The 12,804-nt window shown below is 35.2% G+C and overlaps 1 protein-coding gene across 2 annotated transcripts; it reads right to left on the reverse strand.

Annotated features, from left to right (window-relative positions):
- Window positions 1-1,142: 1,142 nt before the first annotated feature.
- LOC138307493 (telomerase Cajal body protein 1-like) lies at window positions 1,143-12,764 on the reverse strand. Of its 2 annotated transcripts, none has more exons than XM_069248268.1 (12): window positions 12,631-12,764; window positions 11,055-12,117; window positions 10,583-10,681; window positions 10,064-10,172; window positions 9,243-9,331; window positions 8,633-8,723; window positions 7,870-8,023; window positions 6,060-6,149; window positions 5,535-5,653; window positions 2,970-3,073; window positions 2,480-2,632; window positions 1,143-1,788 (listed from the first exon to the last, which is right to left on the reverse strand). In XM_069248268.1, exons 2-12 carry the CDS (start codon window positions 11,903-11,905, stop codon window positions 1,647-1,649), a joined length of 2,001 nt encoding a protein of 666 aa, XP_069104369.1. In that variant the 5' UTR covers window positions 11,906-12,117; window positions 12,631-12,764; the 3' UTR covers window positions 1,143-1,646. The 2 variants fall into 2 exon arrangements, with proteins under 2 accessions (XP_069104369.1, XP_069104368.1); XM_069248267.1 differs by having other exon boundaries at window positions 11,055-12,387.
- Window positions 12,765-12,804: the final 40 nt, after the last annotated feature.

A 12,804-nucleotide genomic window follows, 5' to 3' on the forward strand; every position in this document is an offset into this window, starting at 1 on the left:
TACACCTTCCTATTCATATTTTATTTATTAATTTAAAATTTTGCTTTGCAAATAGGACCTATTTATGCACCATGTGATGCCTTATAATGTTTTTGTACTACTGCATTCGCCGTAATTAACGCCCAGGGCACTTGAATAATTGTAACAAAGAGGGGGCTTAATAATGAACCAAATATAAGTCATTGATGAAATATTCTAACGCTTTTGTGCTCATGACACATAAATCTGTTACAGTTAACATGCATATGCCCTTTATCCTTCGAGACCTGATTCACATGTAAAAGACTCGCATGTAATATAGGATACAATGCTAATGTTGGTGGAATCACATGTTGTAAAACATTGTTAAATTCATGGGATGGGCGTGTTTAAACAATTCCACTCCAGAAAAGGAAGGGGCACTTACAGTGAAATATGGTATTGTTTTCTATTGGTGATGAAATTACGTTAAAAGATCCTATCTCGCTGAACTTCACTTCATTTCAGCAGGACAATTATAAAGAGTTAATTTGACACATCACCACTGGAGATACTAGTCCCGCACAAATATCGGGTATAACATGGTACATGAGTTAGTCCCATTAGCAAAACTTTTATAGCTCATTTTAACCCCTTAATTGTCAAATTAATACAGCTATCTGTAATAAATGTTGTATTGTCCTGTGGTGCTTGCCCCCATGTCATTTCTCCCGATTTTACCACAATGATGGATGAAGCGTACTTTTAGCAATATTTACATGAAGGGTAGCTAACTGCAAATTTTAGGTATAATAAACAGTTCATGTCCCCAGTGGCAATGTATTATGAAGGTTTATTTATCCTCAGATGTAATATTTGGAAATATTTCACCTTGGGATAAATAAACCTTCATATCACACTTCACCGGTGTCACATCCCGATAACGGCCCACAAGTATTCTTTAATTTTTGAGCACTATAAATGTGTTTGTATGGCCATAAAGATACAGTTATAATCACCAAATCAATCAAGATTAAAATCATCTGTTCATGGATTGATTTCTTCCTAGTTGCACTTTGACAGAATAAGTCACCTTGCTTTTGTCATTCAAAAGTTATATACATGTATCACCTGGAAAATCCTGTTGATATTACTTCTTTGACCCTTATCATAACATGAGACTATTTCAAAAACAAATGATTTTATTTTCATTTCTATATTTGCACTTTTATAGGTTTATATTCTAAAACATGTACAACATATCATTACACAGTATATTTGATTTTGTACACAGGAATAAATTTTACTACATTCACAATCAAGTTAATTACTGTGAATTTATATTTTAATCCCCGTGAATGAAATGGATAGAATGACAAGTAAGATAACCTTATAACTTTTAAAAATTGACAATTTTGTGAAACTTCTCTCCATGAATAAGTATCAAAGAGGAAAACGTGAAATTGTTCTCTCCGCGAAGTTAAACAACTTTATAGAATACTCATGAATATTTTCATGTTTTCACTTCATACTCGTGATTGGTCCCATATAATTGTCTATCAATTATACAGCTAAGGAGAACAATATTTATGAAAAAGTGCATTCTTTGTTTCAAATTAAATAACCATATAGTATACTCATGAATATTTTCATGTTTTCACTGCTACTTGGTTAAAAAAATGTCTGATTCACACTTTAGGAAATGCCCATAACTTGAGTGTATTTTCAATGATATCGGATGCCTCATCTTCAGAACTGTCACTGTCGTACACAGAAGGAAAGTGTCTCTGGCCAGAAGACGAGGCTAGAAGTGGAAGGTAAGGATGCAAGCTGAAAAAGAAAAGATGAAAAAAATTAAACATTGTATATATACGAGGATTACTAATGAATGCACCACCAACACACATATATATAGTGAGACCTGTCTAACTACCATCAAAGGGAAAAAGAAAACAAAGGTCTTTATTATAGTCTTATTATGATGATATTTATGTGCATTATATGCAGTGGACCTACGATAATCAGGACATCGATAATCTGGATCCAGTTGCACGAACATTCCTTTGAAGAATTCCTTAATTTGAAATTCCCCATAGGAAAGCATTGCAGAAGTTAAGGGAAAAATCGTAAGTTAAAGAGCCTTCCTTAAAACTGTATTGCTTTCCAACGGAGAATTTTAAGTTAAGGAATTCCTTAAAGTTAAGGTACGTTTGTGAAACTGGGCCCTGTAAAGACTTAAATCCTGCCAGAAATATCAGAGAATGGATTTAATGATTAACTATTGGTACTGGTAGTGAACAAAATCTGTCAGTCCGAAAAATTTGCAATATGGACTGTTTGGGTAGGAATCTCAACTGTTTAGGTTATCAGGTGTCAAATATACAGGTCAAATTCTGTTGAAAATGACCATTTGGAAAACAAATCAAGTGGTCTGTATATAGAGGTGGTCTGTATATAGAGGTGGTCGCTAAAGCAAGTTTTATTGTCTATACATTCAAAGCTAAATTTCAATATCACACACCTGATACCATTGACTGTGTCTTTGTGGGCCTGGAATTTGTTTGTGACTTTTAGGACTGAGTCCTGACCTGGAAACAATTCCTCCGGAGTGACAGTCGTGTCCCAAATGTTGACTGTACCATCATGGCTACCAGAGAACATATACTGTCCACTTCTACAATCATAAAATATCATGTTGGTATCGACTGCTGCTATTACAGATTTTACATAACGAGCTGTGTACACCAAGTGGTTAAAAGAATTTACCATTAACAAATTGCACTCCACCTCTGAGTTGCGAGTCCAAAACCAACATGAGGCAGTTGCAAGGTACCGACCACTGGTTGATGGTTTTTCTCTGGATACTCTGGTTTTCCTCTCCCTTATAAATTTGGGACATCCATAAATGTACAATGAAAATAATTAAAATCAAACCAAATGTACACTATTACCTGGTTATATTATTTAAGCAGATATGAAAAAGGTAAAAATATTTACAGTGAAGTCCTTACCTGTCAAGTTCAAAATAAATCCTTTGATTGGTTAGCACCTGTCTGAGAGCTACAAATAAAATCTGTCCTGGATTCCTCAAATCCCAGCAAATTATTTCAGGATCCTGTAAGATAAAAAAAGATCATATTAATCCACGGGAATGATACAAGACTGTACAGTGTTGGTGACTTTAGGAAAATGATTGGTAGGCTTAAAGGATTTGTGCAGTCACAAATGATAATTTCAGTTTATGCTGGAAATGGCTTTATAAGCACGTGTAGAAACCTCTCCGTACCGCGCGCGACCGGAATAACCTGTAAGCCGTCGATATCGAGGTCAAATTTTCTGACCACCCGATTATGCATATTTTCAAGCTCTAAAGCGTGTGACATCATAATAGTCTGTGGCTTATAGCTGTACTATAACTGATGTGTTATCACTTATATCGACGGTCACAGAAAAAGCCGATCAACGATTTTTTATGATTACTTTTGAGTGAAGTTAATCGTACAATAACTTTGGCTCGAATGTAAATAACTAAAAGAGTGAAATTCAATGTTTCAAATATTCTAATTTATGCTCTAATAGCAGGTATTTTCGTGTAATTATGAAAGAAAATCCGCACAGAAATAAAAGTTTCGGATTTTTTTTTGTCAATGAGTTCAGCAACGAATAAGCTTTAATTAGATAATATTTTCCTGTAGTCTGTATCTTTGATACATTGTGATTTGCAAAGTTTGTGACTGTAAAATGAAATTTTACGTAACAAGTAAAGAAATCCTTGATTAAAGCATCGAGGATATGATGCTTGACGTACGTATACACCGATGATTTATCATTTTCTGTCATTACAAACATTGTGTTGTGTGTTTCTAACCGAATAAATTGAGATACAATTATAACAATACCCCAATACGTTTCAACATGTGGTAGAAAGAATTTATTTTTAATATATTAAGCAAAACAAACTATTTTTTAAGACAGTGCGGTCACGTTTAATTTTTAATCGATATACGAATAGATACACCGATATAGATATATAATTATCCATGATTTTGGTTTGAAGGTTACGTAATACCTGGACCAGGATGTTGTTTACCTGTACACAACGCCATTCATCGAACTCACCTGTAATTACCTGGCCGCGGGCAATTTGCTATTCGGTGGACTATATCGGACATTTGGTATTGTCTTACTGTCAATCAGGCTAGGACATCCGTTAATTGGATTGTGATTTGAATTATGGAAACCACGTTCATCTATGCTCTAGGTATTTTATTGTCACCTCCATTTTTAAAAATGAAGATGTAAAAGCAAATGGAAACAAGGACATAGTCATTCAGATCCCCCGCCAATGGAGATATCAAAGCTGAAGTAAGTTTGATTGTGGAGACTTATGTGTATGAAAAAAAAACAGGAAAAAGGAAGTTGAGCTAAAGAAAGATGGAGTATAATTCAAGTAGAGCGGGGCTGCAATTATTGAATTAGGTATACAGCCTAGACATTTATATTAGAATATATACATAAAGATGGGTGGAGTTTTGCAAAGTAACATTTACCATTTACCATGATATTTTCAGCAATGTTTCCATGGAAACGGAAAAAGTGCAAAAAATGAAAACCTAAAAATAGCAAAAGGTACTACTAGACCATAAAAAGAATGTGTCTATGAAGTTTCATGGAAATATCTCTGCTGGTTTTAGAGTAATGCTCCGGAAACGATTCTTACACAAAAATCTGCCATTTTCAGCAATGTTTCCATGGTTACAGAAAAAAGTACAAAAAGTGAAAACCTAAAAATAGCAAAAGGCACTACTAGACCATAAGAACAATGTGTCTATGAAGTTTCATGGAAATATCTCTGCTGGTTTTAGAGTTGTGCTCCGGAAACGATTCTTACACAAAAATCTGCCATTTTCAGCAATGTTTCCATGGTTACAGAAAAAAGTACAAAAAGTGAAAACCTTAAAATAGCAAAAGGCACTACTAGACCATAAGACCAATGTGTCTATGAAGTTTCGTGGAAATACCTCTTCTGATTTTAGAGTTATGCTCCGGAAACGAACCTGATACAAAAATATGATATTTTCAGCAATGTTTCCATGGTTACGGAAAAAATGCAAAAAATGAAAACCTGAAAATAGCAAAAGGCACTACTAGACTATAAGACCAATGTGTGTATGAAGTTTCGTGGAAATATCTCTACTGGTTTTAGAGTTATGCTCCGGAAACAATTCATACGGACGATAGTCTTATCCGGAACAGACTTCATCGTTGACTTAATAAAATCAATACACTGATAGTCTTATCTGAAACAGACTTTATCATTGACTTAATAAAATCCAGACACTGATAGTCTTATCCGGAACAGACTTTATCATTGACTTAATAAAATCCAGACACTGATAGTCTTATCCGGAACAGACTTTATCATTGACTTAATAAAATCCAGACACTGATAGTCTTATCCGAAACAGACTTTATAAACAGAATTCAGCAATCTGAAACATTTGTAACACAGATGTTTTGAACTGGGGATGTAAGGTGTTCGGATTATTGAGAATCCACTGCATACATGTACTTACTTTGCGGCCCCCACTATAAAGTTTGGTTCCATCTGGAGAAAAGGCAAGGTGAGTTACTCCCCCTTGTTGTCCTTCAAACATGCACACTATTTGTCCTTTTGGTTCACAATACACAGCAACTAAAATAAACAAATGAAGATGAAGAGCTAAGAAGTTTGTTCCCATTTATGGTCACAGTTAGGGTCAAATATACTAAAATCTTTAAATGACTACTGTAGCATGCTGGGATGAAAGGGTGCCAAGTTTGTTCAAATGAATCTTTTTATTCAAGGTCACAGGGGTCAAATAGGCTCAAATCTTTAAACAGCTTCTTGTCAATAACTAATTTGCCTAGAGACCTTGTATTAGGCATGAAGCATTCTGGGATGAATGGCTATAATATTTGCAAGTTCACAGAGAGGTTAAATTTGTGAAAATCTTCAAATAACTTCTCAAAAAGTGAAAGGCCTAAAGAACTCAGGATGCTAAAATACATGAATTTGTCATTTTTATACCTCATTATTACTATAAGAACTTAAAACTCACTGGTTCTAGAGTAGGATCCTGCAGCGTACATGCCGTTATCCTGAGGACTTGGGACAATACACGATATTATACCTGGTTGGCCAGTTTTACCTGTAAATAGATGTTGATATACCAGGTACATGTATTTTTTAAATAATATGCATTAAGCGTGATGATTCCCATCCTTTATGTATATACGGGTCAGTATAAGGTATCCAAGCAGAGCAAAGGGAAAATGTCTATCACTTCCTTGGATGAGGTTTCAACATTAAACAAATGCAATATTTCCTCTGTTATCTGTTGACAGTGACTATTCATTTAGCAATGCTATATTTCCTCTGTTATCTGATGAAAGTGACTATTCACTTAGCAATGCAATATATCCTCTGTTACCTGTTGACAGTGACTATTCATTAAGCAATACAATATTTCCTCTGTTATCTGCTGACAGTGACTATTCATTTAGCAATGCAATATTTCCTCTGTTATCTGTTGACAGTGACAATTCATTTAGCAATGCAATATTTCCTCTGTTATCTGTTGACAGTGACTATTCATTTAGCAATGCAATATTTCATCTGTTATCTGTTGACAGTGACTATTCACTTAGCAATGCAATATATCCTCTGTTACCTGTTGACAGTGACTATTCATTTAGCAATGCAATATTTCCTCTGTTATCTGTTGACAGTGACTATTCATTTAGCAATGCAATATTTCCTCTGTTATCTGTTGACAGTGACTATTCATTTAGCAATGCAATATTTCCTCTGTTATCTGTTGACAGTGACTATTCATTTAGCAATGCTATATTTCCTCTGTTATCTGTTGACAGTGACTATTCATTTAGCATTGCTATATTTCCTCTGTTATCTGTTGACAGTTACTATTCATTTAGCAATGCTATATTTCCTCTGTTATCTGTTGACAGTGACTATTCATTTAGCATTGCTATATTTCCTCTGTTATCTGTTGACAGTGACTATTCATTTAGCAATGCTATATTTCCTCTGTTATCTGTTGACAGTGACTATTCATTACGCAATGCTATATTTCCTCTGTTATCTGTTGACAGTTACTATTCATTTAGCATTGCTATATTTCCTCTGTTATCTGCAATCTGATTAAAATACAGATCCTTTTTATCACTACGTTAGATATGAGGATCTGACAATATCCCATAAGGGGTCATGTCAGGATGACCTTTAGAAATGGCCAATCAAATTGGCACTGCCAGAATCTTGACTGGGGACAAACTAGTTTGAAAAAGGCATCTCGCCCAGGTGCACAACAATGCTCAATGTGTATGCTTACTGGGACGAAATGGCGTTAACAATTGACGTAGAAATGTGTAGAACATGTATTTGATCTGGAGTACACGTGGTAAAAGGTCATCCGAACGTGACTCATATAGGATATTGTCAGATCCTATATTGAACGGAGTGGTTATAAGGATCTGTATTTCAATCCGATTGCAGTTATCTGTTGACAGTGACTATTCATTTAGCTGTTATGTTGCTTGGCACAGTGATAGTCAACAAACATGTGGACATTAGAATGACGGTGGGAAACATAATACGACCTGCGTTATGAAAATTATCATTTAATTTATTTTTTTAAATTGAATTGTTCAGAAGGTGATGATAAGTCTAGAATTAACAAGAAGCTAACTTTTGTGAGTCTACAAAATTATCAATCTCATTTTACATCCGCATTTTAAAAACTAAAGCCGTTTCAGAAAGCTAGTGAGTATTTAACAGTTAAAATTGATTCATGCAATATAATACACCATTAAAAGAGAGATTTTAAAGTTCACAAGATGATGAATTACCTCTTGAGTGTGGATCGTTGTAGTATGTTGGTCTAGTCACAAAGTCTCTGCCCGGTCTAGTCAGGTCAAATATCCGGATCACCTTGTTAAATCCACAGTAAATTTTCGTCGCTTCATAATTAAAAGCCAAACTGTAGGCAGAGGTCATCTCATCCTACTCAAGAAAAATATGTTTCTCAATAAAGGATATTGAAAGTTTCAAGACTAAATATTCATTACATGACAGAGGTCATTATCAATAATATTCATTCGTAAATGCTTATCTCAAACAAGTATTTTATACTTTTTTTGAATCCTAACTTTATAATATATTGTGATTTATATGTACATACGTACTTAATTGAAAAATAAAATATGGTTTAAATTAAACAATTATTTCAGTATACTATATCTTGTCTAAATTGGATGTCATCGGCAGCATTATGTATTTGGCTGGTAAAAATAGGTTTCCAGATTATAAAAGTTTCAGTTACTATATATTAGGGGTCCATAGTAGACAAGGACTGGTTTTGACAGGTTACACTGTATCCCACCCCCAATTTATAAACCGGTGACTCTTTAGGGTTTAACAATCAGTTGAAATTTGATAGTAGAAAAAAAATCTTTTCCAGACTGTTAAAATTTGATAACAGTAAAATACATGAACTTTCATTTGTGTGCATAAATAAATTACATGTATATGGAAATTCTGAATACTGATTTACAATGTATAAGATTTCCACACAATACAATGAACAGAACTGTTCCTAGAAGCCGAACCTACCAGGTGGTTGTAGGGGCGATAAGATCCTCTGATTTGTCCTGTGTTAGCATCCCACAGATGGACTGGGCTGTCTTTGGAGGTGGACAGCAGGCTGTAAGGAATATTTAATAGTTTTCAATAAGGTACTCCTAAAATATCTTTCAATCTTTTATTTGTAAACAAATTGATATGCTATAGCAGTGAAAATTTGATCTGCAAAAAATTAAGAACTGGATGAATTATATTTACACTTATAATATGGTTTTATTAGTATAACATCCTATTAACAGCCAGGGTCATTTTAGGACGTGCCAGGTTTGTTGGTGGAGGAATGCCGGAATATCCGAAGAAAAAAACTACCTGGCACCTGCTCCACATGGGATTCGAAAACCACTGACCAGTACTTGGCAACTGTCCCACATGGGATTCAAACTTATGACCCATGCACACGAAGGGCATATCTATCAAGATGTGCCAATGCACACCATTGGACATGGTAGAACACCCAATGTATGTTACACACTAATCAAATATATGACAACCAATGGTTTATTGCAAATGATAACTGTATACTATCAATCGTTACATTGACATAAAAAATCAACATTCTATCTTCATTATATGTTCTTACCATTGTGTATTAGGGTCATCAAACGTCATTTTAGGATACCAACAGTAATCATAGATTGTATCTGTTTCTGAAAACTTTAGCACTGGGGTCTGCAATGAAACATTAATTACTTATAGTTAGAGGAAAGGAGTTTTCCAGTATGATGGAACTGGATTACTATAATTCACCAGCAATATGCCCCTTTCGGCAATAAGCCCAACCCCTCTCAGCAATAAGCCCCTTTTGGCAATAAACCCCATCCCTCTCAGCAATAAACTCCATCCCTCCTGGCAATAAGCCCAACCCTTCTCAGCAATAAACCCCACCCCTCTCAGCAATAAACCCCACCGCTCTCAGGAATAAACCCCACCACTCTTAGCAATAATCCCCATCCCTCTCAGCAATACGCCACTCTTGGCAATAAGCCCAACCCTTCTCAGCAATAAACCCCACGACTCTCAGCAATAAACCCCACCCCTCTCAGCAATAAACCCCACCCCTCTCAGCAATAAACCCCACCCCTCTCAGCAATAAACCCCACCCCTCTCAGCAATAAGCCCCATCCCTATCAGCATTAAGCCCCTCTTGGCAATAAACCCCACCCCTCTCAGCAATAAGCCCAACCCTTCTCAGCAATAAGCCCTCTTGGCAGTAAACTCTTTCCCTTTTTTAGAAGTAAATTTTAATTTTTCTAATTAATAATGGTCACTTCATTTCCATTTACTGAAAATCTAACTCTGAGGCATGAAAAAACTTACATTCGGTAATAAGACCCCTCTCCCTTAAATAATATATATATATAAACACTCTTCCTGTCTAGTATGAAAATGTCCTATACTTACCAATTCAGGTATATCCCTGTACTGTGCCTCATACAGAGGCTGTGGAAGGTTGAACAGTCTCAGGCAGTTGTCATTACTATTGGTGAGGATGCATGTCCCATCAGGGGCCCTAAAGGGGGAACACATACATTTGTATCTTAACAAAAACTTAAATCAGTGGCTCACCAATCAGGGGCTCTAAAGGGGGCACACATGTAAATCATCATTTCTGTTAGTGAGATGGAGGCTCGCAAATCTCTGTAAATGAGAGGCATATCAATTATTCCTATAGATTGAATACATTTAAACCTTCACAAAAGCCTGATTACAAAGTGGAAAAACTAGCACTGTGTTCCTAAAAGCTGTGTTGAATTTGTGCCATATCTTTCTAAATAAAATCCTTTTTAAACATAGAAGATATTCAAAACAACATACTGGTGTAAAATACACATAGTTACATTTAATAAATGATGATTAACCACATGTTTAATGAGAACAGTCTTGACTATTATTGCTCTGTTAGGAGCTCGTTCAACCCACCACTTGCATCCCTTAAGGAAGTTCTCGTCTGTGGAGTTGAAATCTGTCCTAGCCTCAGTAATGTAGCTAGGTTTCTCCGTGAGAACCATTCCCTCCTGACTAAAATATTATAAATGGCATACTGAGTCATAACCATTACAAGGTATAAAGGTACATTTAGATTTAATCAGCATTTAACTTTTAAAATGTGAATGTAAAACAATTTTGATAATTTTGTAAAGTTACATGTTATTAGCTTGCAATTATCACCACTTCCTGAACAATTTAATGCAAAGAAACTAAATATTAATTTTCATAACACGCCAATAATATGGGTTGTCTTATGTTTCAGGGAACATGCATATAAATAGTATAAGCATTACCAGTTTGAGAAAAAGAAATGTACTTTAACAAATGACATTAAACAATCCATTTTCTCCACCCCAGAACTGTTAACTCTAAAAAAAATAACAAAACAACATTATATACATACCTGTAATAAGTTTCATCTATTTGGTCAGTGTTGGATGGATCAGCTTTATTGTCACTTTGCATATTGTCTTTATTATCTAAATCATCTGCAGATGTCTGTCCTACTGTTGTTATTAGACTCTCAGACTCGCACTGTATATGTTCAGTACTAGACTGCATACATACTGTATTTACGGAGTCTGAATTTGACTGGACATTTTCTGTAGTGTCCATTTCAGATTTACCGACTATTTGTTGTCGATTATCTCTGTCAGAATCACAATCTAACACATGTTGGACTTTTTCCGAGTCAGGTACACAGTTTTGCTCATCTCTGAACCTTTTACTATGAGGTTCCATGCCCTGCGCATCATGGCCTTCAGGTAAACAAAAATGACTAGAGTCACCCTCTGAAAGCTTTCTCTTTTGTCCAGTGAAAATTTGTATCTCATTGTCATCAATCTTGGAATTGGATTCTTGAGTTGTTGTTGTTTCAGAATCTATCACTATAACAATACCACCATCTGAACACTCTGAAATGCTTCTTCCCACCTGTCCATTCCCTAACTGTTGTCCACTCGTGGCCGCTAACTCTTGTTCATTCGAATCCGCTGAGAGGAGTAAATTTATCTCATTACTGATAATTTCACTACACACCTGCTCCTTAGAAGTCACTGAATCTTCACCAGTATAATCATCCTTATTCACCATATGACTTTCCTTGTGACAATCACCTTTAAATTGATCACTTTTGTCCATGTCTGAACTAGATTCACTGGATATGTGTGGGTTATCAGACATTTCTGTTTTATTTTGTATGCATCCAGGATCTACAGATTGACCCTGACCTTCTTTTTGACCTCGATCCTCCATTTATTGAAGTCTTATACGTGTATGTTAGTCTCTGTCATAGAACAACTTACCAATGCAATGGTACATGTAGAATCAAACCTTTGTGTTATATATATAAAAACTGGAATAGCAACATTACTTCACTAGTCTTTGTCTGGATCTTATTTTTAAGTAGATCAATATTTCGCAAATCTGTTATTCAAATATCAATCTACTGTAACTCTTCAGTAAACCTGAAAAAGAAAAGAAAAAAAATAATGAATAGTAACTACATCAGTACGTCTATTATGGGACACATTTTTATGACATTTGACATCTGGTCATTTGTTTTTGTAATGGGATTTTAGACTGGTTAGATCGTCAGGTAGCAAAGTCGGTAGAGCACTCTGCTAGTGTTCGGATGGCCCAAGATTGATATTTTTCCGCTACAACAGTAGCTAGGTCCCTTGGAGTTCATATTAACAGTAGCTAGGTCCCTTGGAGTTCATATTAACAGAGTTCCACTGTAATTTAAAATAATGTGATCATAAGGTACTGACACAAATTAGATCATTATTATTATCAACTGTCAATTAGTTTGTCAGGAAACATAAAATCATAAACGATAGAGATTGTTTAAGAAGGTGTTAAGCACATCAGGAATCAAAACAATACTAATTTTGATTTTGAAGAAGGATCTTCTTATCTGAATTCAACTTATTAATAAAAACTCATAAAATAAAATAATGCAAGATACGCGTGCCTACCAAACATAATTTTCGTAATTGTCGATAAAGAACCTATATAAGCTGTATCGTCAACTGACATCGATGAAAGAGTAAGAAATCATATCTTCTTTCAGCACAAATCATTGTCATCAAACTCGCATGGGGGCGGCCATATTGCTGTAACGCATTGATTACGGGCTTCAAAAATTGTAA

The sequence above is a fragment of the Argopecten irradians genome, chromosome 14 (assembly GCF_041381155.1).
Source record: "Argopecten irradians isolate NY chromosome 14, Ai_NY, whole genome shotgun sequence".
In the NCBI taxonomy this organism is placed as follows: domain Eukaryota; kingdom Metazoa; phylum Mollusca; class Bivalvia; order Pectinida; family Pectinidae; genus Argopecten; species Argopecten irradians.

Bases quoted from the DNA above. Each gene is read 5' to 3' on its own strand.
- LOC138307493 (XM_069248268.1), bottom strand. From the start codon at position 11,905: ATGGAGGATCGAGGTCAAAAAGAAGGTCAGGGTCAATCTGTAGATCCT. The intron at 10,173-10,582 runs GTGGGTTGAACG...TTCCCCCTTTAG, and splicing joins TTCCTTAAGGGATGCAAGTG to GGCCCCTGATGGGACATGCA. The intron at 9,332-10,063 runs GTAAGTATAGGA...GTTTCATTGCAG, and splicing joins ACAGGGATATACCTGAATTG to ACCCCAGTGCTAAAGTTTTC.